The following is a 26,775-nucleotide window of genomic DNA, read 5'->3' as shown; positions in this document are numbered from 1 at the left end:
TGATCTAGACAATGAGACACCCGAAGACCTGAAGGGAAGTCTAGTTCTCCACAGTGGAAAGCAGCCTGGATGCAGAAGGGACTAACCGCTCGCCCACAGGACAGCTGGCCAGGCTCTACAATGGAACACAGAGGGTGAACGCAGACACTGTCTGCCAGGAAAAATTAAATAGAATCATAGTATCAGAGTAGAATTCGACATTCTCTGCTTGTAAGTACCTACAAGATATTCAGAGAATAGTTATTCATCTCCTAAATGACTTTTTAATTACTTACTGTCTCTCAACTTCTTTAAACGGCAAGTTCTGGCAAAAACATGAATAAACTGACTTCAAGAATTGAGTCGGTCAATAAATACTACATCATTACCTAACACTTCCAGCTCACCATGGAGTCAGGAGCACAGGTGACCAGCTAAGATGACAGACTGCTGTGTGACCTCAAACACACCTTCAGTATGAAGTTGTAGCAAACAACTTTACCTGAATCTAGGTCGAAGGTAACACCTGGGTGGGGCATCTCATTCCCAGGGAAAGGACTATATACCTTTGTCTTTGTTTCAATTAATCCTGAAGCCTACATCAACAAGTTTCAAGTTTTCACATGAGCATCGCTTAGTTATTCCAATAGTATTTTTAAATATTCTTTTGGAGAAAATCTCAATCATAACCTTGTTAAAAATCTAGAAGAGAATTGAGCATGAGGACAAAGAAGTTTAACAAAAGAATCTGTCTGTCGGAAATACACAAAGACGACAAACGTTTTAGAAAGATGAGTTCTTTCCCTAACTCATCAGCCCATCAGCCTAGCTGATTACAACACTGGAGAGCCCGCCTAATACCCTTCCCTTCTCTCCCGACTTTAAAGACAGAAAATGAAAACTTCATCACTCACACAGAGGGAAATCGGCACCTCTGCACACAGTCTCAAGCCGTGCTTCCAGCCAGAGTTCCCCCTTTATAGAGCGACCCCGGAACAGCCAGAGGTTACTTGTCAGAAAGCTGGAAGGAGCTCTGCCAACGTCTACAGTTTTCAACTTTGATTTCCTAGTCTAGCAGCTTTCCTTTCACATCCTCCTTTGCGAGTCCAATGGAGGAAACCTTGACTGCGTCATATCTGCGGGCACTGCAGACGATACAAGAAAGAAAAGCCAAAATGTTTACCCCAAGGGGCTTCCATTTTCCCGAGGGCAAGAGAAGCAACTGATACAGGCAGTCACAGGACTGACTGCAAAGGCGTGCTCTCACACACTGCTACAGGCAAGGCAGAAGGATAAAAATGTCTCTGGAGACAATTGGGCAATAGTGCTTTAAATGTTTAAAAGCCCTACCTTTGACCTATGCACTGCCCTACCAGGGAATTTCTCCTTCAGAGATAATCAAAGATGCAGGATTCTGTACAGAAATGGCCATCACACAGATCACTGTCTACCACAATGAAAACTAGAAACAACCTCTACATCCAAAAGTGGGGATTAGCACCACGAACTACGGAGAAGCCATTAAAGATAACTAGACAGATATTGAACACAAGAAAACAGCCACTACGTTAAGTTAAAGCACATTATAAAACATTTATACTATGATGTCATGGATATTTTAAAAGCATATTTACGTATGTGCAAAGCGGGGGAAAGACTGAAAAGTATACACTAATTTTCATATTGGTTATCTCTAGATGGCACCATTATATAATTATTTTCTTCTTACATTTCTCCATTTCCTGAAGTCTGTATAACTGAATATGGATTATGGGGTAAAGTTTTTCAAAAATACATACCAACGTCGTTCCAACTACACGAAAACGATAACAGTAACAGCCACTGTCTATTTAGCACCGAAAACACGTGAAGCACTGTTCTAAGTGCTATATGTTAATTCACTTAATCCTACAACAAATACGAAGGGCCTGCATCGCGGTGATGCCCCTTATCCAGGTGGTAGAGCTGGCAAGAGGCAGAGTGCGACAGAAACCCAGCGGGCTTCAGGCCAATGTGCTTACCGGCCCTGCGAAGCAGAAAGCTGATATTCATGGGCAACCACCAGGAGGTGAGCAAGGCCCTGCAAGTACACAGGGCGCTTTTACTGAAGGCCCAAATCGCAGTGGGAGAGCACGCCCAGCTGACTGTTGAGCGCCCGCCCCAGCACGACCTGCTCGCGGCTGCTCAGCACCACGTGCACAATTCCCGGGAAGTGAGACAAACTGGGTTTTCGGTGAAAAGCTACTCTGAGAAGTGGCCAACTGCCACTGATGGTGATACAGGTGGAGAGGCCTAGGAAAGTAATGACTCAGCGAACAGATATAACGTTGTTAAAAACAGGTAAAAAATAAGACGGCATCCGAGCCAGCAAAGACTCACATCTGTGATGTGAACAAGTCCACATTCACCCTGCAAAACAACACCAAAGCGCCACCAAAACAGTCTCATAGAGCGAAAGTCAGAGCGTTTCCTCCTCGACAGTCTCACGGTCAAGGGAACAGTTTTCTTTCACAGTTTTAAGCACTAATAAACGACTACGGCATTATTTCCCTTACATAGATCTGCCTGTTCCGGCTTCCCTGTGGTCATTACAGACATACATTAGTTTGCAACTGCTGACAATTTACCTAACCACACAGATGTATAAAGTGAGTAATGCTGCATCCCAAACCAGACACCACCTGCTTCTCCAGGAAGGGTCCAAGAAGCAGGGCTGCCTGCAGCAGTGGAAAAGCCCCTCACTCAGGGCCAAACACCAGCTCCGTGCCCCAGCTCCGCACCCCCAGTCCCCTCAGCGGGTTGCACAGCCCCGGCTGGCCTTTCTGCTTACTGCCAGCATGGAGACTCTCACATCCACCCCCACTCCCCAGGACCTGCTGAACCTCTGGAGATGGGTCCACACATCAGTATTGCTTAAAAAGCCCAACAGCAGCCCTGTGGCTAACGTTCAGGCAGTTAATAGTGAGAACTGACGAGTCAGGCTGTGTCTCCTTCCTGTAAAACAAGGACTGTAATAACTCAAAAGACGAAGGAGCAAACTAAGACAACACGTGGAAGTCCTTTAGAAAGTGTTACAAATAACCAAAAACAGCGTGCTATTGAGAACTGATATCAGGGGTCAGATGGAAACTCTGGAAAACTACACAAAGACAGGACCTGGTCAGCATGAGCAACCTTCTCTCTCACACACGACGTTGCCTGCATGTCCAGGACAAGTTCTGTCCTTGCTACACGTGCTAGGCAAACGAGGGTTTCCAAACACAATATTCCCAAGCTGGAGACAATCACGGTGCCTGGCTCCTTGTATCAGTAAACTTAACTTTCTAGAAAAGTTCCAACTTTATTTATCAAGACATAATAGTTAAAAAAAAAAAAAAAGACACAATAGTTCTAAACAGGGTCATCTTACATCCTTATTACACCATTAGGAACATGAGAAAAAACCTAAATTCTTATCAAATTCCATACTATTTAAGGAAACAAAAAAGTCAAACAAGATGCTTGCTAGGAAGCAAACATTATATGAAAGATGAAAAGATCATCCAAGATATATGTGCTGTTTTCCTAAACACAGTTTTCCAATTTTTAAGTTTTGTTAAATTTTCCAAATTTAAAAATGTTTTCCGACTTAAAACTTAAATTGCTTCTCAAAGTTTAACAATAAATGCAAATCGTACAATACTCCTTTAAAATTAAAACTCCTTTCATAATCAGAACTCATTAGGGGAATAATACTTGATTTTCCACAGCGAGTTAAGGTGTGTATGTGTTAAAATAACTGATAAAGTAATTATGACGTTCAGTTCCTCTCTTCCTTTAAGAAATCTTAAGACAGTTTTTTTTTAATAAATTTATTTATTTATTTTCGGCTGCATTGGGTCTTCGTTGCTGTGTGCGGGCTTTCTCTAGTTGCGGCAAGTGGGGGCTACTCTTCCAGTGCATGGGTTTCTCATTGCCGTGGCTTCTCTTGTTGCGGAGCACAGACTCTAGAGCACAGGCTCAGTAGTTGTGGCGCACAGGCTTAGCTGCTCCGTGGCATGTGGGGTCTTCCCAGACCAGGGCTTGAACCCGTGTCCCCTGCCCCTTAAGACAGTTTATAATGGTGGTAGACAAGAAAATACATATACCAAAGACAGGCAGTCTGTTACAAACACAATGCAGTCTAAACTAACCCCTGGAAAAACCTACCTTGACACTTATATAGAACAAAAGCTAATCTAGAATTCAAGCTATCAATCTTGAGTTTCATGTTTGTAATTTCAAAAGCTTTCCTGTCAGTCTCTTGTCTTCCAGCATTTTGTGAAAATGAAGTGTGTAGAGCTACAAAGTGTTTCAAAAGAGCCAAGTCCTTCCCTCCTCACTCCCTTTCCATGTATTTTTCTTTAAAAACACTGGGACGCCACCCGCCACACTGCGTTCCATGTGTGAGGCTGTCTTTCAGTGAACAAGCCTGTCCCTTCACATCACAGATTACAAGTCTGGAAGCCCAAGTTGAGTCCATACCGTACAGAGTGACTAACAAATGTATGAGCCTTCTGATGTGCTTTTTTAAATTGTTACCTCTTCTGTAATTGAAAGTTTTAAAGTTTAACTTATAACTGAGCTTGAAAGAGTGTTAACTAAACTTGCCTCTGTTGTAAATTTACTGGAAGAGATATTTAAATACCACAAAATAAGTCATACTTGACTTCTTTATATAAAAGGAAACCTTTCCTACCAACTACAACTGCCAGGTCATCAGGCAATCACAAGTATTAACTGAAGGCCTACTATACGCCAAGCACTGCTCTAGATACTTAGGATGTGTTAGTGAACAAAGTCTCTTCTAGAACATCTTTAAATAAACTCAATTTAACAAAAATAGTAGCTATATAAAATTTCAACAGCAACCTTTGGAAAACTAAGGATGAGGTGTTTTGGTTTTTTTTACGTTCAACATTCTTTAAAACAATACCTTCTTGCAAAGTGAGTTTCAAATTTAGTCTAATGAGAAACTAAACTCAATAGTTTGAAGGGGATAATAAAATTCCTCAACGAAGGTCAAAAAAAGCAAAAACTGCTACAAGCATTTATTATCACAGCCTAACAGGGAAACTCAATGATAAAACGACAAAGCCCGTCCAGCAGAGGAAAAGACCTTTCTGAAACAATGTCTCTCCCACGCCTAAACAGCCACCATCTCCACTTTGGACTCTCCTCTGAGCATTTTCACTTATCTGTACATGATTTCCTCACAGACATCAAATGCTACCAACTTAGTGTTTCCAATCATATTCATAAAGACAGTAATTTACTCTTATCAAACTTCAACCAAGAGATAAGCGTTCCATATAGCCTTCCTCACAGATCTGATGACTTCTACATTTATTTCCCAAGAAACCTAAGAGACGGTTCTTTTAGGATACAATGGTTCTGTTGCAGATGCTTTCATATACTGTTACCTAGAAGCCTGGTATAATTCATCTCAGTACTCAGATAAGGAAACAAAGGCAGAGAGTGGTAAAGCCGCAGGTAGAAAAGGCAAGATTTAAACCCCCAACTGACTATAACCACATTAGTCTGTAATTTCCAAATAAAAAAGCAGCTACATTTCTGATCTAAAGTCCTATCCCAGGATTAAGAAAAACCACACGTGGTAACATAAGATGAAAAAGAAATTTCCAGGGCTTCCCTGGTGGCGCAGTGGTTGAGAGTCCACCTGCCGATGCAGGGGACACGGGTTCGTGCCCCGGTCCGGGAAGATCCCACAGGCCGCGGAGTGGCTGGGCCCGTGAGCCATGGCCGCTGAGCCTGCGCGTCCGGAGCCTGTGCTCCGCAACGGGAGAGGCCACGACAGTGAGAGGCCCGCGCGTACCGCAAAAAAAAAAAAAAGAAAGAAATTTCCAGAGAGCTGCTACTGAAAGACTGTATTTAGCACAGTGACAAAATTCTAAGCAACATGGAAATGACACCCACGCCCCAAGACATAGATTAACATGTCCCTAACCTAAACATCAACTGTCAGAGTAAGAACCACCTAAAGGGAGTGACACTTGGAGGACTGGGGGCCCATTTTCTTTCCCCCGGCTCCGCCTGATCACCTGCTTAGGGTTCTGACGGCTGACCCAGACCTGGATGCGCGTCCCCCGAGAATCCCTAGGGCAGAGTTAAAGCTAAGGCAAGTACCAAGGAGTCAGAAAGCGCCCCTGCCCAACAAACGGCTGTCGAAAACGTGTTGTCACCTGCACCACGAGCTACTGTAACCACCTGTCCCCATCGCAGCGGGCAAAATGTGGGGCTCCTCCCTGCACTGAGCCCGCAGTCGCCCCTGGGGAACCCGCGAGCCGAGCCCCGGGCGCCGCCGCTGCGGGCCGTTACCACGCCCGCCCGCCTCGCGCCCCAGCGCCCCGCCGGCCCCGCCACTCACCTCCAGGCGCAGGGACGCCCCGCAGCCTCGCAGGAACTCGCGGATGTTGCTCAGGCACTCGCCCTCGCTCCGGGGCTCCGGGTAGACCTGCAACACAGAGAACAGGCGCTGAGCGCCGCGGGCAGGCCGCGAACGCGCCCTGAGGGGAACGCGACGCGGCCCCGGCGGGCGTGCCGGCCGCGCGAGCGACCAGGGCGGGCTGCCCCGGCGGCCCGGAGCTAGCCCGGCCGCCCCCGGCGCCCGCCCGCTCGGCCGCCGCCTCTCCTCACCCTTTTTCCTTCCTCCGGGATGCACCAATCTCAGCCCCTTCCCTCACCAGGAAGTGGAGCGGCGCCGGAAGTGACGTCTTCAGACCGCGCCCCGGCAAGCCCCGCCCGCAACCTCTTCCGGTCCCCCGCCGTGAGGGCGCGGTCTCTTCTCTCGGCAGCTGGCGCTGGCCTTCCGACGCGGCCTACCTGGGCCGGCCCACGCGCGGACTTCTCCTCCCGGCACTTGGAGGTCGCCCTCGGACGCGGCCCACCTGGCCCGGCTCACGCGCGGATTCCCCATCCCCGCACCCGGCGCTCGCCTTCCGACGCGGCCTAGGGGGCGCAGCCCGCCCCGCCCGGAGGGACCCGGGAAAGCTTGGCCTCCTCCGCTTGAAGCAACCACGAAGGGACTGTTGAGAACCTGTTGTTTTCTCAGTTCTTCTCTGCGCCCGGCTCGGGGAGAGTGGAGCTGGAATTCTAATACGATGACTTAAAACAATTAGCGACGTAAATTATGCCGGCTGGGATTAGAGTGCAGTGTTTTCTTTTACTACATATAGACCGTGTGCTTCATCAATGATTAGCCAAAATAGCTGGTCCCTCGTCAGCGAAAAGTCAGCTGGGGAGAGATTGTGGCGAATGCAGCCTCCATCACAGGTGAAGAGCAGCAAGGGCTCCTGCAGACTGTCTGGTGCTTGGTCCGAGGCAGAGCTGTAAAGGCCCCAGCCACACGTGTAAGCAGTTACAGCTTCCCAGGGCAAGAAACAAAGGAAACCAGGAACGGCACCGGTTACACAGAACTATCAAGGGAGAAGCCTGAGATCTCAGAAGAGCTTTTTGTTGTTGTTCTGAACAGCATGTGAAGACTTTTTACACTAAAGTATCATACAGAATTCTAGCATTTGGGGACGTTCAAGACATTTTGTCCTTCTGTCCTCTAGGGGGAAATCACGACATTCCATTAGGCCTCTCTCAGGAATACAGTTTCATTTCAAAGTGGTCAGGTCTTCTAAAACTACAAAAGAAAACCAGGGTGTTGAGCAGTGCCAAGAGGGAGGAAATGACACTTTTTTTCCTCTACAGTTTAAAAATTCTTAGGAGTGCCAGCATATTTCCCTCCAAATACTGAACAGATTTGTTTTTTTCAGTGGAACTTGAGAGAGAGTGGAACAGCAAAACCAAAGCTGCCTTCTAGTCCATTTTACTCCTCCCTCACACTGTTTTTGCATACAAATACAATCAATCCTCATTCACGGATTCTATATTTGCAAATTTGCCTACTCGATAATATTTATGTGTAACCCCAAAATCTGTATTTGCGGCACTTTCTCATTTATAGACGTGTGCAAAGCAGCAAAATATTTGAATTGCCTTATGCACACATTCCCAGCTGAATTTGAACAAGGCCATGCTCTGCCATCTTCTTGTAGCTCATAATGTAAGCAAATGTCCTTTTCACTCCACTGGTGCCACATTTTTCACTTTTTTTTTTTTTGCTTTTTCTTGGTGATTTCACTGTTTAAATGGCCCCCAAACGTAGTGCTAAAGCAGTGTCTGGCATTCCTAAGCGCAAGAAGGTTGTAATGTGCCTTACAGAGAAAATACGTGTGTTAGATAAGCTTCACTCAGGCCTGAGTTATAGTGCTGTTGGCCGAGAATTCAATGTTAATGAGTCAACAATACGGTACATCCAGAAAAAGGAAGAGGATATTCGCAGGTCTGTACGTGAAGCCGCTCCGGAAAGTGCTAAAGTAACCTCTGTCGTGCGTGATGGAGCTATGGAAAAGATGGAAAAGCAACTAAATTTGTGGATTCATGAGATGACAAGCAATAAAAAGAGTGTAGTGGACAGCGTTGTTGTGAGGCTGAAAGCCAAAGAAATTTACGGTCATGTTACCCAGGGTCAAGAAAATGTTAAACCCTTCTCAGCTAGTGCAGGTTGGCTTGCACGATTCAAAAGGCGATACCACATGAAAAATGTTAAACTCACAGGCAAGGTAGGTTCTACAGATCAGGAGGCTGCAGAAGAATTTAAAAAATACCTGCTAAGCATTATACATGAAAAGGGTTATATGGAAGAGCAGGTTTTCAACGCTGATGAAACTGGCTTATTTTACAAGAATGTTGGCAAACGAACCTATGTAATGCAAATGGCCTCCAAAACTCCTGGCTTTAAATCATTCAAAGACTGTGCAACCTTGCTATTATGTGCAAACGCCAAGGGTGACTTTAAGTGCAAACCCCTCATGGTACACAGAGCACAAAACCCACAATCACTTAGAGGGAAAAACTTGAACTGTATGCCAGTCCACTGGAGATGGAACAAAAAAGCATGGATGGCGTCCAAAATATTCTGGGATTGGTTCCACAACTGCTTCATCCCAGAAGCTGAACGTTATCTCCATGGCAAAAACCTTGCTTTCAGGGTTTTATTAATTTTGGATAATGCCCCAGTTCATTGCCGTGAAGAACTCGAAAATGCCCACCCCAACATAGAAGTTCTCTTCATGCCCCCAAACACAGCATCTCTTATCCAACCCCTCAATCAGGGCGTGATAAAAGCTTTCAAGGCACACTACACCAGGGAGCTTTATAGCAAGGCTTTTGAGGCTCTCAACGCCAATGAGGAGACCACCATGATGGACTACTGGAAGTCAGTCACCATACGCAATGTTATTGATTATATCAGCACAGCCTGGGACAGCGTCAAGCAGGCTACTATCAACAATTGTTGGGGAAATGTTTGGCCAGACTGTGTGAAAAATTTTGAAGGTTTTGAAGGTGTTACAGAAAATATAACGAGCAGTGTCAAAAACATAATGCATATTGCACAACAGATAAGTGGAGAAGGTTTCAGTGACATGAAGGAAGGCGATGTGGAGGAAATTTTGGCAGAAGTGGCAGTAGAACCCACCAACAAAGACCTGGACGAGATGGCAAAACAAGGCAATGGAGTTAGTGATGGTGAGGATGGTGATAGTCAGCCTGAGACTCCAAGAATCGTCCCTCTCACAGCAGCCAAAATAGCAGAATGGAATTCTGCCTTGGAAAAAATTTTCAATGACATGGAAAAGTGTGACCCTGTGCCCGAACGCAGCCTCACGTTTAAGCGCCTCACCTCCACCGCGTTCATCCCTTATGCCGAAACGCTTAAAGATTTGAGGCAAAAAGCCAAGCGGGTGAGGCTGAAGCAGTTTTTCAAGCCAGATTGGGAGGGCAAGTTGCTGACACCGTCACCAAACTGGGAAAGCCAGACTCCTGAGGCAGAGCTGCCAGATCTCACAGGCCACCCTCCCTGACATCTTCCTTCCTGACTCTCCCTCGGTTCCCGTACAGCAAGCCGAGGTCACCAGGTTTAACCCCACCGTGCACTGCCCCATCACGTGTCCCATGGCTCCATCAACAGTAAGGTGGTTTCCATAAATTTTAAATGTTTGATCTTTGGTTAATGCTTTTTTTTGGGGGGGGGGGGCTTGCTTTCTTGCATTATGCTGTAGTATCCAATATACAGTGTGTATTTGTGTGTGTATGTGAGCGGTGAACATGTGTACTGTGTATGTGACTGAATGGAAGAGCTAAATTAGAATAGTCACACTATGGTAGACTACATTACATTATGCTGTAATTGAGATGGTGTTTTATTATAAAGATATACTGCATGTAATTATTTGTAAATATATATATATATATTAAATAAGCTATCTTTAAACAGAAATACACCTAAAAACAAGATTATGTATTGATTGGTTGACCAGATGTTGTGACCAGAGGTTCAAAGGAAACTAACCCTGTATTTCTCCATGAACAGTGGTTCAGTAGTTGCTAATTCAGTGGTCATGGTGCCCTTGTAGAATGTAACTACCACAAATAATGAAATCAACTCTACATTTAAAAGTATTGATCCATAAGGATCTAATTGTTATGATTTCTTTCTGAATTGAGTCAATACAGCTATTGTGAGTTCACAAATGATGGAAACATGTTACAGTTCTTGATAAAAATTATTAAATATAAAATGCAAATTTTATTTGGAAATATATATCTTCATGAGATGTATAGGGTTTTTTTTTAATTAGTTCATGAACTAACATGTTCATTAATTAACATGGATAATCATCACTTACTGCTGGAAAGAGATACGGACCAGCGCCAATTCTATTCCTATCTTGGGGTTTTTTTAATGCAAAAACTGAGAAACCTTGTTCATAAAAATAAGCACATGGAAATGGAAAGGAGTTTTGTTAGAATGCCTCTTTGAAGCCTTCTGAGTTACATAGCCAAAGTCCAGATATAATCTGTCATAAATAAAAACTTAAAATCATCAGCCAACAGCTTGATTGGGGTCTCCTTCAATTTCTGTGAAAGCTAAGAAGTACAACCCTGAGCTGCAACATGCAGTCATCAGAGTCACTCCCCTCCCAGCACCGGCACCCTTTGTGACAGCTGGGAGGCCTTCCACCTGGCAGCGTGCACCTCGGGAAGACAACAAAGGGTGAAGTAGGAGAAGGCCATTGTGAAAGGGGAGGTGGGACAGTCGGACCAGTGTGATGCTCTCCTTGCTCAGAGACAGCTGCTCTGGCTCCTTGGTTTTAGTTGAGCATGGATGCAAGCTGAGGACCTAGAAATGGAAATGGATTCCCTTAAAACTATCCTGAACTTTACCTAAAGCAACATACCTGTTTGGAGAACTGTAATGTAAAAGAGTCAAAACTTTATAGTAAGTAGTTCCTAACTGTAACACACATACTGACTGTGAACAAGCCACTTGACCCCTCTATGTCTACACCTCTGTCTCCAGTTTAAGGCTGACACGTTCAGCGTTTGTCAACAGGGCTGTTGGGAGGATCAGATGCATAATAAATTGGTCCGACAATATTGAACCTAGACTCCTGCCAGGTCATGTGATGAGCACTGTGACTGCAAAGAAGAGGGGGGCACAGCCCCTGCCCTCGGTGAGGAAGAACTGCTCACAGTGTGGCAAGTGCAGCCACACAGGTGTATGCTCAGGACCCTGGAGGCACAGACAGGGCAGGCCAGAGGCTTAGCCACCCCAAACAGTGACAACCGAGTTGGGGACGGAAGGGTAAAGAGGCAGATGGGACTGCATTATCAAGGGTGTGACACTTGAAAAGTCCATCATGTTTTCAAGGGTGGTGAATAATCAGGGCAACTGAGATCATGGGTGAAGCTGCAATGGAAAAAAATGCATTGGAGCGATGATGATACAAAAGGAGATATTTAAAAGCTCCCCCTCCCACCATATTTTGCTGAAGAAGCTGTATGAATGGTAAGTGAGCACATGAAAAAGTGTTGAGCATCATTAGTCATCAGGGAAATGCAAATTAAAAGCACAGATAACACTACCCACCCACCAGAGCAGTGAGATGGAAAAGGCTGACAGTATCAAGCGTTGGCAAGGATGGGAAGCAACTGGAGCTCCCACGCGTGACCGGTGGGAGTGTCAGGTGGTGCGCTTGGGAAACCGGCAGTTCCTTGCAAAGTTAAACATACCTAAGCCCCAGCAATTCCTCCCCTAGGTGTTTACCCAAGAGGGATGAAAACATACGGCCACAAAAAGCCGTGTTCAAGAATGTTTACAGCAGCTTTATTTACAGTCACCAGAGCCTTCAGAACCTGAAGGCGGGCTCCGCTCAGTGCATCTCCAGATGTGTTCAGAGAGGAGCTCTGGCCTCAGATGACCAACAGCTGCCCCATGTGCTTTCCAGAAATCCTCTCCCAAACTCGCCACGATAATAAACTCCAGGCTTTCCCGCCAAAACCTCTAATCAGGCAGAGGCATAGACAGCCCCCAAACCATTGTGATTTTCCTTTGAAATATGGCTTTTGTACTCAATATTTGGCAAGGGGTGTGTCTGACACTCTGAGAATTTGCTACAAACTAAATCACAAGGCAATGTTAAGGCCAGACTTCAGAGACCTCCGCAGCTGCCCAGCTCCCACCTTCTCAACTCCTTTCTACCACCCACTCCACGCCGGGGACAGCCAGCTCTACCCTCAGTCCAAATAAAGTGCCAACTAGAGGAGCTGCCTTCTCTCCAAGTCTGAAGGAGTTTAGAGTTTTAGTTTCCAAAACTGCTTGAGGAAGAAGAATAGGCAGTTCTAGCAAGCAAAGAATTAACATAGGTTCAGTGTTACTGCAACACTTAAGATGGAGAGTACAGAAAACCGCTGCAGCTTGTAACAGCTGGGAAACACTCAGCTGCTCAGGAGCCTAGTTCAGAAGTGGTGGCCTGAACTGGTGACTTCCCAGGGTGCCTCCATGTCCTTATCCCTGCCCTCATTTTGTAAATAGTCTCTTTGTTAAAGTCGCTTGAACCATTTCTGTTTAGCATGCCGTCTGTTTCCTGCTGGGACCCTAACCCAGTGAGCTTCCTGGTGGTACGGTTAAAAATAGAAAAAAGTGTCACAGCAAAAGATGAGAAACAATTTAGGGAAAGGATTAGGTCAATTACAGTCCTGCCACAGAACAGACCACCAGCCTACCACACAGCATTTAAAAAGAGTCAGCTTTATATACTGATATGTCACAACCTCCTGGTTACAGTAGGTGTGGGACAAGGAACATGGGGAACAGTATGCAGGACATGCTGCCTTAGTGTTTAAAGAAAAAAGCAAGAAGATGTGCCTGGGTGTTCAGGAATGCATGGCCTGGGACTTCCCTGGTGGCGCAGTGGTTAAGAATCCGCCTGCCAATGCAGGGGACACGGGTTCGATTCCTGGTCCGGGAATATCCCACATGCCGCGGAGCAACTAAGCCCGTGCGCCACAACTACTGAAGCCCGCATGCCTAGAGCCCATGCTCTGTAACAGGAGAAGCCACCACAATGAGAAGCCCGCACGCCACAACGAAGAGTAGCCCCCGCTCGCCACAACTAGAGAAAGCCCGCGTGCAGCAACAAAGACCCAACGCACCCAAAAATAAAATATAATAAAATAAATCTTAAAAATAATAAAAGAGATGCATGCCCTGTCTCTGGAAGCACATGCCGGATAACAGGGGCTGCCTCCAGGGAGAGGACCCGGGGCTTGGAGGACAGAGGGGGAGAAGGAAAACTTGCTTTGCACTCTGTACTTTTTGGTACCCTTTGAATTTTGTACCACATGAAAGTATTATTAAATAAATACATTTTTAAAAAGAACACTCCATTCTAATGTTCTCACAGGTCAAGGTGCCTCCCCATTAGAAAACAGTCCTCTTTGGAGAGCCCAGCGGTCAGTGTGTTGGGGTCCTCGTGAGGCAGATCTCCACCACGCCATGCCAATATGCAACACTATGCTTAAAATCCTAAATTCACCACCTAATAATTAGCACTGAATGTAATGACCTGGTAGCCATGGCTTTATTCTAACTAGAGTGCAGCCGTCTCCTGATCAGGGACCACACTTGTCCATAGCTCTCCGCTCACTCTGCAGCCAGAGGGTTTCAGGGGAGTAAAGGCAGAGGTCTGCAGAGCCCACTTGGAGGCTACGGGGCACCTCCTGCAAATCCATGGAAAACAGTGGCGCGTCCAGCAGGGAGCTCAAGGGCTTGGCAGCGAAACACCAGATAGTAAATTCGCTCCCGAAGTGCGTGGCCTGGGTTACAAGTAGTTTACTGGAAGACACTTCAGACACTTCAATAAAGTGCATTTTCCTTTGGCTTCCCTTCTTCATTATATCCCAAAGCCCAGCTCCTGTATGGATGCTATGGTCATCTGGGGGAAAATAAAGATGTCATCCATTAGTGTGGAGCTAGGCAAGCCATAAAGGGTGATCGGAAATAGGAATGCACTGAGTTCAGCCGTCCCAGACATGGGGGATGTCAGGGGCAGGCGGACCAGCAAGACTGCGTGGCTTAAATTAGCTCGGGTGTCCCCTGAGGCTCGGTTCCCACAAGCTCCAAAAGCACATTTTAAGTCCTTCAGAGATGGTGGCGACAGTCCCAAATTGATCCCAATGCCAAAAATGGATTTTTTAAAATGTGGGCATAAGCTTTCACCAGACTACCTAGGTTAAATTTCTCCACTGCATTTGTGTTTTGCTCTCCCAGTAATGTTAGATCAAAACAGGTAGGTGTGTAGTAATCGTCAAATGAGAGCAGTCTTGAAAACAGCACATGCCCTGTGGTGGCTGTGATCCAGACACCTGGGACGCAGAGGTGCACGGGCCAGGCCGTCATTAATGTCTTGTGCCTTCCTTAAGCAGACGCCATTTCTTACACCTCGGAAGGATCTTGATACAGGGAAACAGGAGTACGAATTCCTAAGACAACTCAGATTGGGCCTTGTAATCAGAGATTTTTCTTAACTTAAAAATCAGAGATTTTTCTTAACTTAATTAACTTAACAAGTTTCACCTGTTCATATGGAATAATCATCCCTTTTTTCCTCTCATTCTCACGCTTTCAACCCAACGGAAACATGTGTAAATGTTGTAAATCTGAGCCACTGCTGACTTTCTTCTTAAGCTCAATTTCTGCAGTGTTTCTGGTCCTTTGACATCCATCTCCTCTCCTACTGAGCACATTTCAGAATGGCTACCGATGTCTTTGCCTGTGTCCATTGGTGGAAAAGCCTGTAGAGAGGCTCGTGGTCTCTGGTGGGAGGGTGCCATGTACCTCTGCAGTGTCAGTGCAGCAGGTAGGGGCGAGAATACCCCCAGGAGAGGAGCCCCGCCCCCCATGAGCATGAGGCACTGGTGGCCGCAGGTCTCACGGGTCTGCTCTTTGCCTCACGGACAACCCAACCCCCTACCTTTGACCGAGACGCCTCAAGGGAGAATGTCAAGTCCTGTCCCCGCAGCCACTGCTGGGATTGCACCGATGAAACCTGTGTCCTCAGATGTCTGTGCGGGGCCTGTGTGGCCTGCCACCCCATTGGTTTACCTCGCTGTGCACGCTCCGCCCTTTCCCACGCAGTGAAGCCAGGGGCAGCAGTGGGAACTTCGGAGCAGCGCCCTGCCTCGTGCCTGACCAGCCCTCCCGGTGAAAGAACCCGTCTTTCATTTCTAAACAGCCCAAGAAGCTGCACTGAAGGCAAGTTAACGCCTCTGGGCCAGAAGACGGGACACTGACCACCTTGGAGAAAGTTCTGTTTTCACCCACACGTTAGCATGTGGGAGGCTTGAAGGCGCGCAGAGAGGGCTGGCTGACTTTGGAGAGAGGCTGGGAAGCGAAAAGGGAGCCTTCACCAGAGGAGGGAACGTGAATAAGGGGAGAGGAAAAAGCGGAGGACGCTCAGTGGCAAGTGTGCCTCTCTATAACTAGCAGCGAAGACCCTCCCCAGAGGGAACGGCAGGGGAAGGAGCACTCGTGCTGTAAAAGCCTCTTGCGAGAAAGAAGCCAGTCGAGACTTCATATTAAGTGTGAGTAATAAAAAGGTGATAAGAAGCTCATTATCTCCCGAGCTCTTAAGTACCCGCAGAGTACCCGCTGAAATAGGGCCGTAGCTGTAAGATGTGGAGCAGTATGTAGTTCAAAACTACGTTTTCAAACGATCACTTAGAAAAACTGAGCTTCATTAGTTAAAGATAAGGCGGCCAATGCATACTCAGGAATTCTATTTCTTCCATACTACTATAGCTGGAACATCTCCCTGCACATTTGTAACTTGCCTGTCACATCACTCCTCTGCTCAAAACCCTCAAAAGCCCCCCATTTCACTCAGAGTAAAAGCCAAAGTCCTTTAAGAGAATAAAAGGTAAGACACAGACTGGACGAAAGTACTGCATTTGCAAAACACACATCCAATCACGGACTTTTATCTCAAACATACAAAGAACTACTAGAACTCAACAATAAGAAAACAGCCCAATGGAAAAATGGGCAAAAGACCTGAACAGTCTCCTTACCAAAGAAGATATACAGATGGCAAGGCCACTAAACATATGAAAAGATGCTCCACATCATATGTCATCAGGGAAATGCAAATTAAAAGAACAGTGAGACACTGCTGCACACCCATTAGAATGACACAAATCTGGACTTCCTTGGCAGTCCAGCAGTTAACGCTTCACCTTCCAGTGCAAGGGGTGTGGGTTTAATCCCTGGTTGGGGAGCTAAGAGCCCACATGCCCCGCGGCCAAAAAACCAAAACATAAAACAGAAGCAATATTGTAACAAGTTCAATAAAGACTTTAAAAATGGTCCACATCAAAAAAAAAAAAAAAAGAATGACACAAATCCAACACTGACAGCACCCAATGCTGGCAAGGACGTGGAGCAACAGGAACTCTCATCTGCTGCTGATGGGAATACACACTGGTCCACACGTGGAAGAGACTTACTTATAAAACGAAACATCCTCTTATCATAAGGTCCAAAAATCTTGCTTCTTGGGTAAATTCGCTTTACCCAAATGAGTTGAAAACGTGTCCACGCAAAAACCTGAATACAAATGTTTATAGCAGCTTTATTCATAATTGCCCAAAGCTGGAAGTAATCAAGATGACCTTCAGTAGGCGAATGAACAAATAGACTGTGGTCGGTTCAGAAGATGGAAGATCATTCAGCAATAAAAGAAGATGAGCCACGAAAAGGCATGGAGGAGACTTCATGTTACTAAGTGAAAGAAGCCAATCTGAAAAGGCTACGCACCGTATGATTCCAACAATGTGACATCCCGGAAAAAGTAAAACTATGGCAACAGTAAAAAGATCAATGGTTGCCAGGGACTAGGGGAGAGGGCGGGATGAACAGGCAGAGCACAGAGAATTTTTAGGGCAGTGAAACCATCCTGTGTGACACTGTGATGACGGATACGTGTCATGTCCAAACCCACGGACTGCACAGCACAGAGTGAACCCTCATGTACATTATGGACTTTACTTAGTAATGTATCGGTACTGCTTCATCAACTGTAACAGGTGTCCCACACTAGCACAAGATGTTAATAATAGGGGAAAGTGGAGAGGGGTGGATGGAAATTCTGTGTACTTTCTGCTAAATTTTCTGGAAACCTAAAACTGCAAATAAAGTCTACTCGTTTATTTTTAAAGTCAAAGTCCTTATGATGGCTGAGCAGGCCCTGCACGGCCTGTTCCCTCGTTCCCTCCTTGACCTCATCATCAGCCAGCTGCTACTCTCCCCCAACTCACAGTGGCCTCTGCTGTTCCCAGAATTTGCCAGGCAGGCTCCTACCTCAGGACCTTTGCACCGCCTAGTCTCTCCACCTGAAATTTCCTTCTCCCCAATATTCACGTCACGCCTTGCTCACATACATCAAGTCTTTGTTCAAATGTCACTTCTCTGTAACGCCTACCCTACCTACCAGAAGTCAAACTGCAATGTCACCCTAATTGCTGGCACCCCCCCATTTCTCTCCATAGCCCTATCACTGTCTAACATGCTGTGCAATCTACTTGTGTGCTATGTGCGCGTCCCGAATACCTCCCTGTGCCGTGAGATATGTGCCCCACAGGCAGTCTGTTTGATGAGTGTTACATCTCAACACCTGGCACATACAAGCACTTAGTATATTATTGGTTCAGTGAATTAATGGTTTAATTAAGGACCTTTGCCTATGACACTAATTCAGTACCAGAATCACTTGGTTATAGCCACCGGAAGTGAAGGTGTGATGCTGACAGCACCTAGAACCAGAAAGTCATATAATTGGTCTCATCTGAGAATTGAATATTTGAGACAGGAACTGTGCTGAGAAACACTTGGAAATATAATCACCGTAGACAAAACATTACAGAGACGTAAAAGACGCTCTTGGGCTTTACCATAAACCCTAAGCCCTGTCTGTCACGGCTGACGGATGCATCCTGTTACCACCGGCTCCGTCTGAGGCCGGCCGCCCGGCTGCTGCCCAGCCCTCCGAGGACCGCCAGCTCGGCGTCCAGGGCTCCGTTTTCGCTCTGTGGGTATCAGGCGTCGGTCAGCCGGGCGCCGCTGAGAGCCAGCACTCTGGTTTCAGCGCCGTCTCCTGTCACTGAGGAAGATCGCTGCCTCGAAGCGGGGCTCCCGGAACCAGCTGGCTGGCTCCCGCAGGCCTCGGCTCCTGTCGGCGGCTGGCATGTTGTACAGCCGCCCACGAGACCTGCGTGGGGACAGGCTTGCCTTATGCCCGGGTCCTAAGTTTCACAAAGGGGCCGGAACAAGCTGATGAGGCCCTCTCGTGATTCTGACATTTCAGAGCTGAGAGACACACGGGGAGAGCGGGACAGGGAAAGCAGTGAGGAAGGGCGCCGCCAGAGCTGCCGCTTGTCCTTGGTCCGCTAGCTCGTCTCCCCGCGGCCTCGGGAGGCAGGCGCAGCGCTCACCGCATCCCCCTCCTTCAGCCTGCTTCCTCTCCGTCCCCAGGTTCTGTCCTCTCCACTCCACTTCCGAGCCCAGCTGGTGAGCTTTACTTCAGTTATTCTGTATTTCAGCTCTGTAATTTCCGTATGTTTCTTTTTCATAAGCCCTCTCTCTTTGCTGCGATCTCCTATTCTTCACTTGTCTCAAGAGAATCTGTAATTGTTTTTGAAGCCTTTTTATGATGGCGGCTTGAAAACCCTTGTCAGGTGATTCCAGACTCATTCACTGCAAGGAGACGGTCGCTGAAGCTCGTCTCCGCCACGACACCTAGAAAAGCAGGTCCTGTGACCAGACGTGGGTAGGGGTCTGGGAGGTTGCCAGAAACCATCTCTGTTTTCTCCGTATTCAGTGACAAAGTGAATTCTTAGTTGGCTACTGAATTGAACAGCATAGACTGGAATGAACTCAAGACGCACGTCCTCGGTGGCGGTGGAAGGCCAGCAAGCGCCACAGACCCTGCAGACCTGCGGAGAAGCGGGGCCCCAGTTTAAGGACCCTAGGCCCACGGCCCCTGGGAGCAGCAAGGGACGGAGGCACAGCTCAGCAGACCTACTCGCTGGACCCAGATGCCCCCCCCACCACAGCTCAGCAGTGCGGGTGACTTACCCCTCCCCCGAAAGCTGTAGTTTCAAAGAGAACCCTTACCCACAGGTAAGGGTTACCCACAGGTTACCCACAGCTTACCCACAGGTAAAGCTACCTTTTGGTAGCTTTTAGTGACTCATCATCTTATTTAGCTATAGTTCCTCCCAACCCTAATATGAATATTTCAAGGATTCCTCCTTAAGTGCCTCAACTTAAATAATACATTTATTAAATCTCATACAAGCCTCCTGAGCTTGGCCTCAATACGGATGGTGTTTCTCTTCTGTGTATTTTTTTAAATATGTATTTATTTGGCTGCACAGGGTCTTAGTGGCAGCACGTGGGATCTTTAGTTGCAGCGTGTGGGATCTCTTGAGTTGCGGCTGTGGGATCTAGATCCCTGACCAGGGATCGAACCCCGGGCCCCCTGCATTGGGAGTGTGGAGTCTTAGCCACTGGACCACCAGGGAAGTCCCTCTCTTCTGTTTTATGTAACAATTTTCTAGATGTAAAGAAACATGAGGAATCCCATTTTCCAGATAAACTCCAAGTGCCCCTTCCAACCCAAGGCAGGATTCGTTCCAGGCTCTCTACCTCCATGTTTCAATGCCCCAAAAGCCCACAGAGAAGCAGCATGGGGTCTGCTCTGTCCTGAACTAAAAGGCACTAGGTTAGGAAATTTCCCAAGCATGGGGGTGGGGGCCACATCCAGGTAGGCGAGCAGCCTGTGCTCACCTGTGGAAAAGCTCCCAGGTGACCACATCTCGGTCTCCCGTCTTCTTAAAGATGCACTGCCGTGCATGCAGTCTGGCTAGTCCCAGGTTACGGTACTCCTGGGCTGAGGAGCTCAGTGGGCCGTCAGAGATGCTGAAATGTGTCCCCTGGACCAGCTGCATCAGCATGGCCTGCACACCTGTGAGAAACGCGGATCCTACCTGCACACCTGTGAGAAACGCGGATCCTACCTGCACGCCTGTGAGAAGCGCGGATCCTACCTGCACGCCTGTGAGAAGCGCGGATCCTACCTGCACGCCTGTGAGAAGCGCGGATCCTACCTGCACGCCTGTGAGAAACGCGGATCCTACCTGCACGCCTGTGAGAAGCGCGGATCCTACCTGCACACCTGTGAGAAACGCGGATCCTACCTGCACACCTGTGAGAAGCGCTGATCCTCAGCCCCAGCCAGACCTACAGAATCAGAGACTCCGGGCTGGAGACCGGCAGTCTATTTTCACAAGCCGTCCAGGCGCATCTGGGCACACTCAAGTGTAAGAACCACATAACCACCTAAGCCAAAGGCACAAAGCGATGAAAAACCCATCATTACTTGAAAACAACTTGAAATGCAGGTACTGCTAACTCTGATATCAGGTAATTTCACTAACATTTTTACATAAAATTGTAAAAATTTTTATACAAAAAATTAATTGTTGGGCAGCTATGCCACTTCCAGCTGTAAGAAAAAGAAAACCATCCCAACCCAGAAATTTTCAAGCCATAAGCTCCTCAATGAGACAGAGAGAGAGAGAGAGAGAGAGAGAGACTTCTTCCTTCCCTACCCCTGCTCCCAATAATACTCTCCCCACCATCCTCTCAAAGAAGAAGGATTAAGGAGAAAAAATAACGGTGAGCTTCCATTCCCCACACGTGGAGACAGGCTGAATAGTGCGGGTTTTATTGCTTTGACTGGGAAAAACAATACCCAGAAGCTAAACACTGCTTACAGTTACTGTGGTTATTTAGGGACAATATTCCCGATAAACACTACTTGATTTACCTTTATCTCCCTTCTTTTATTATGATATGTAACTAATTGTGAGCATTTTCTAAATGAGAAAGAGAAAGCAAATCCCAGGAGAGATGTGTGTATACTCATAAAATTATAAAACAAATAGTCCTCAACTTGAACCTGAACTTTCTAAAACTTATACGTTGACATCCCTAAAAGGCCTTACCTCCATCCGATCTGGGCTTTCAAATGTCAGCGGCAAAACACAGAGACAGCCTAGAGAAGTAAGTTCTCAGCCACGTCCCCATCTTTACCTTTACAGCCATTCATGAATGTAAAATGAATCAAAGGGGGAAGTAAAGTGAATCAAAGGGGGAAGATTAAACACCTGACGTTAATTCATTTAAGACAAGACGGAAACCTCAGATGGCTCAGTCACCACTGTTTAGTCTCAACACACTCTGGACTTGAACACATGTTACAACAGGTAGGAAATGAGGGAAAAAACACCATAGATATACTTCCCTGAAGCCACTGAAAGTAATAGAGTTTTCTAGAGTCTCCTTTATCAAGAAAAAAACAGCTGAAGGTCAACTTCCTCTTAACAAAATTTCCGAGTTCCTGAGCTCATGATGTGAAAACTCGCTGTAAATTCATACATCCCTGCGTCCAGCGGGCCCTCTGTGGGTGCCCAGCTGTCCCCCACTCTCTCACGCTCCACACTCTACTCCAACATTCTCTGCTCCCCACCTCCGTGTCCGCAGCTGCCTCCGTTCCAACACCCCCTCCCCAGCTCCTCTGTCTGTCCTGAGCTCACACTCCCCCCCTTTACCTGAGCACAGGTGCCCTTGCTAAGATCACAAATGACTGGGTTGAGCGCTCAGCCAGGCCTGCCCAGCACAGTCCAGGCGTGCCCGCTGTCCCAGGATGACCAGTGACAGAGCCCTCTTCCCTTCAAGCACACTGCCAACGCTTTTTGGGTGTGGGGTTTGGAAGCCCACTCCCTTGGCCTCTTGCAGTCTACTGGACATCCTCCTCCACTGACTTCAGGTCACCACACTCCCCCCCGGACTTAACCACCACCTTCCTCAGCCCCTCAGGCTCATCCGCATTGCCTGGCCAGCCACGTCTGAGTCCCCAAGGCCTTCTGGAGTTCTCACCTATAATTTCCCCTTGGGAAACCTCACCACCCCACACTTGCATTCACATCTCTATGGTATCACTCCCAAATTTATACCCAGCCCAAATGTCCTCTCTGAGCTCCAGTTCAGCACCCTCAGCACTGAATCCATTCATGACCTTCTTGTTCCAAGCCTAGGCCCCAGGCCAGGCTGCCACTCACACAGGTGACTCTGCCAGCCATCCCGGTACGCAGCCAGAATCCCGGGAGTTACCGTGGACCCACCATGGAGCCCCACTGACTGCCTTCCCTCACCCTCTCCCCCGCCATCTTCGTGGTGTTTGCAGCATGGTGTCCATCCCAATCCCAGCTCCCGCTGGCTCTCAACGGACCACACTAAGAACTTAATAACGCTCTTCTCCGCATCCGTTCTGGGCCCCATCTAATCCATTTCCCACGCTGGGAAGTTTGGAGTATTGTTTTCAAAATCTGCAACTGATCACATCATCCTTCCATTTAAAACTCTGAAAAATCTTTAAAACCCAAAGTCACTCAACGTCCTGTGGGGCCTGGCGCGTGGCTCTCTCTCCAGGAGCACTTGAGCTCTCCCTCGGTCTCAGCACTGTGGCTACCCAGAAGTCCCCCACTGCTCCTCTAATTACACACCCCCTCTACTCACGCCAGAGCCCACTCATGTACTGCTTCTGGAGGAGACCTTCCCTAAGACACCACCTGTCCCATCTGCCAGGGGTAAATCAGCTTCCTCTGCTACACACTTTGAGAAATCTGTTCCTTGCCTTCAGAGCATGTATCTCAATTTGTAAAGCAAATTCAAACAGTATCTTTAACGTGCTTCTCCTTCACTAGATGGTATGCGAGTCTATTTTTGTTAATCATTAAGTGTCCCAGCACAATCCTTGAACCACAGTAGACACCTGATACAGATTTGATGAGAAGATAGACAGATAAATAAGTGAGCTCTTGGGCAAGGAGGCTAAGTATACTTGCACTTTAAAATTCCGTACACGTTTTCTGAACAATCAGGTTCAGAAGTAGAGGGCTGGCAGTAAAATGAATTAAAGCTCCACTCTGTGCAACATGCAGGGTGAAACTGTCACGTAACACACACTGAGATGTGATCCACATACAGTAAACTGCTCATACTTAGTGTACAGTTGGAGCAGTTGCAACACATGTGCACTTGTGAAACCATCACCAGAATCAAGGTAATGAACACCCCTACCCTCCAAAGGACTCCTTGTGCCCTCAGCGTGTCTCTATGCAAGCACTGGTCTACTTTCTGTCACTACAGATGATGATGGCTTTTTTGTAGAATTTTACATAAGGGGAATCATACAGTATGAACTTTTTTTCTAGCTTCTTTACTCAGCATAATTTTTACCCACGCTATAGCATATTCCCTTTTATTGCTGAGTAGTATTCTGTGGAAATACAATACTTTGTTTATCCATATACCAGTTGAAAATATCTGGGTTGTGTCTAGTTTGTGGCTATTTAAAAAGAAAGTCCCATTTTCTTGGGTAAACACCTAGAAATGGAATTGCTAAATCATTTGGTTGATGTGTATTTAATATTTCAAGAAACACCATTTTCTAAAGCGCCTGTACAATTTTCATTCACATCAGCAGTGGATGAGAGTCCCAGCCCATCCACATCCTTGCCGACACGTGGTAGGATCAGTCTTTTCAGTTTTAGCTGTTCCAATAGGTGTGTGTAGTGGTATCTCACTGTGGTTTTAATTTAATTTCCCTAGTGACTAATAATGTCGAGCATCTTTTCATGTGCCTGTCATCTGTATTTCTCCTTTGGTGAAGTATCTGCTCAAAACGTTTGCCCATTTTTTAAATTGACTGTTTCCTTATTATTGAGCCTTGAGAGTTCCTTATACATTCTGGATATAAGTCTTACTTGGTAGAATTCACCAGTTAGGCCATCTGGCCTGGAATTTTCTTTATGAGAAGCTTTTAAACTACAAGTTTAAATTTTGTAATAGATACAGGGCTACTGAAGTTATCCGTTTCTTCTTGAACGAGCTTTGGTAGTCTGTGTCTTCCATGGAAATTGTACTTTTCATCTAAGATATAGACTGTATCGGCATAAAAACATTCATAACATCCCATTATTACCCTTTAAATAACTGTAGAATCTATAGTGATTCTCCACATTGGTCATTTGTGTCTTCTCTCTATTTTTCCTGACCAGTTTAAGAGGCCCATCAACTTTATTGATTTTTCTCAGAGAACCGAGCTCTTGGTTTTGTTGGTTTTCTCTAGTAATTTTCTGTTTTCCACGTCACCCATTCCCATTCTGTCCTTTATTGTTCTCTTTTGTCTATTAGTTGCTGTGGGTTTAATTTTGCCCATATTTTTCTATCTTCCTAAGGTAGAAGCTCTATTACAGCCAACAAAAGACTTAAATCATATGCGGGGTGAGTTCTCTCTCACTCCCAGAATATCGTTTTAACTAACAATTTATAATCAGGGTGCTTAAGACTCACACCCAGGTTTCCCTGGTGGCGCAGTGGTTGAGAGTCCGCCTGCCGATGCAGGGGACACGGGTTCGTGCCCCGGCCCGGGAAGATCCCATGTGCCACAGAGTGGCTGGGCCTGTGAGCCATGGCCGCTGAGGCTGAGCGTCTGGAGCCTGTGCTCTGCATCCGGAGCCTGTGCTCCGCAAGGGGAGAGGCCACAGCGGTGACAGGCCCGCGTACCGCAAAAAAAAAAAAAAAGACTCACACCCAACAAAATATAGTTACTGTTAGTTATTTGAAGAACCAGCCTTGGCTCACTGACATGGCAGTTACTTGAATTCAATCTAAGTAAATGTGCTTGGCCAGAGGTCAGAGGAAGGAGAAACAAACTCTTCTTCTCCATCTCTCATCCACTGATTAAGTCTGGGAGACACTCAGTTCCAGTCTCTCATCACTTAAAAGCAAGGCTTAAAAGTGTGGTACTTTCTGGAAGCTTAACCTTTGACACAAGGCTGTCGAGAATTTAACCCCATTCTATTTATGGAGCTTGTTTTCAAAAGAAACAAAAATGCCTTAACAAATAAGAGAACTGAGACCAGAAAATTTCATGTTTCCGTGGGAAGAAATCTGTTACCAGCACCAATGTCATATGAGCATCGTTGAACAAGGCAATTTCTCCAGCACCACAGAAAGATCGCCTGAAGAAGATTCCATGTGTTCCCACGCCTCTTACACCTCCTGAGAGCAAGGAACAGAGGCTATGGGCCAGGATGATCTCTCTGAAACTCCTAATTTTCTGTCAAAACCCCTCTAACTTTCTTTTGTAAAGTGAATGACAGTCATAAGCTTTTGGCATGCGTTCAGAAAGTAACAGGCTTTTTCAGATAATCTGTATTCCTGACAAAAGACTTCTGAACAAATTTGCTAACTTCAGATGGAACTTAAAAGTCTCTTATGAACTTAAACTGTCTCAAGCACAGGAAATCAGTGGGAAAGTGTCTTCCTGGCAGAAGCATAGCAGTGAGACACTCAGAACTGAGGGAGAAAGGCCACCACGGGCCAGGGTGTTTACAAATAACCCAAACCAGACTGTTCTAAGGATTTTTGTTAGACTGCTAAAAAATCATGCTGCCAGGGCTTCCCTGGTGGCGCAGTGGTTGAGAGTCCGCCTGCCGATGCAGGGGACACGGGTTCGTGCCCCGGTCCGGGAAGATCCCACATGCCGTGGAGTGGCTGGGCCCGTGAGCCATGGCCGCTGAGCCTGCGCGTTCGGAGCCTGTGCTCCGCAACGGGAGAGGCCACAAGAGTGAGAGGCCCGCGTACCGCAAAAAAAAAAAAAAAAAAAAAAAATCATGCTGCCAGAGCATGACTTCACTGCCAGAAACTGCGACTTCAAAGCAAACTTGGAAATGAGGATTCCCATTTTAAACTAAAACTAGATAGAAACTGGAAGAGGTTTCAAGTGCTACACTTTTTCTGGCGCTGAATTACATTCACCTTCTTTAAAGAAAAGATAGGAACTTTATCGGTCCCTTTAAAAAAAGCTGCTCTAAGTGTAATAATAATTAAAGTTACGCACAAAACACCACTTCCGTTCTCCAGACTTGCACCGTGTCTACTGCCACGGTGAGGCTGCAGGACAGGCAGCCACGAAACCTCAGTGGCAGCTGAAGTGAGCTTGCATTTTGTCTGTGGGCTGCAGGTCCACCGGGCAGCGCTGGGCTCACCTGAGCTCGCTCACGCAGCAGTGAACTCTGATCCGGGTAGCAGCTCTGCCGACCTTGGCTAGCCTCTCTCACAATTGGGGTTGGTGGGCTGCGGGTGGGTCCAGGAGGCCTCGGCACGGACAGTTGAGCTCTCTGCCTTGTGGTCTTGCATCCCTCAGCATCTGGGGCCCGGGCTGGTCCTCAGGG

General features: G+C 46.8%; 1 protein-coding gene across 4 annotated transcripts in view; it reads right to left on the bottom strand.

The window, feature by feature from the left end:
* Nucleotides 1–26,775, bottom strand: part of ARHGEF7 (Rho guanine nucleotide exchange factor 7) — a 362,900-nt gene that overhangs the window by 328,085 nt on the left and 8,040 nt on the right. For all 4 annotated transcript variants that reach the window (XR_013824848.1, XR_013824849.1, XM_079902929.1 and 1 more), the window contains exon 2: nucleotides 6,386–6,472. Coding sequence is in view for 2 of the 4 variants with exons in the window: in XM_079902929.1 (XP_079759055.1) it covers nucleotides 6,386–6,472 (87 nt within the window). In the remaining 2 variants the exon portion in view is untranslated. The remainder of the gene's footprint in view (nucleotides 1–6,385; nucleotides 6,473–26,775) is intronic.

This window comes from Stenella coeruleoalba (assembly GCF_951394435.1).
Source record: "Stenella coeruleoalba genome assembly, chromosome: 18".
NCBI classification, from domain to species: domain Eukaryota; kingdom Metazoa; phylum Chordata; class Mammalia; order Artiodactyla; family Delphinidae; genus Stenella; species Stenella coeruleoalba.
This window is presented reverse-complemented; position numbering and strand designations above follow the sequence as displayed.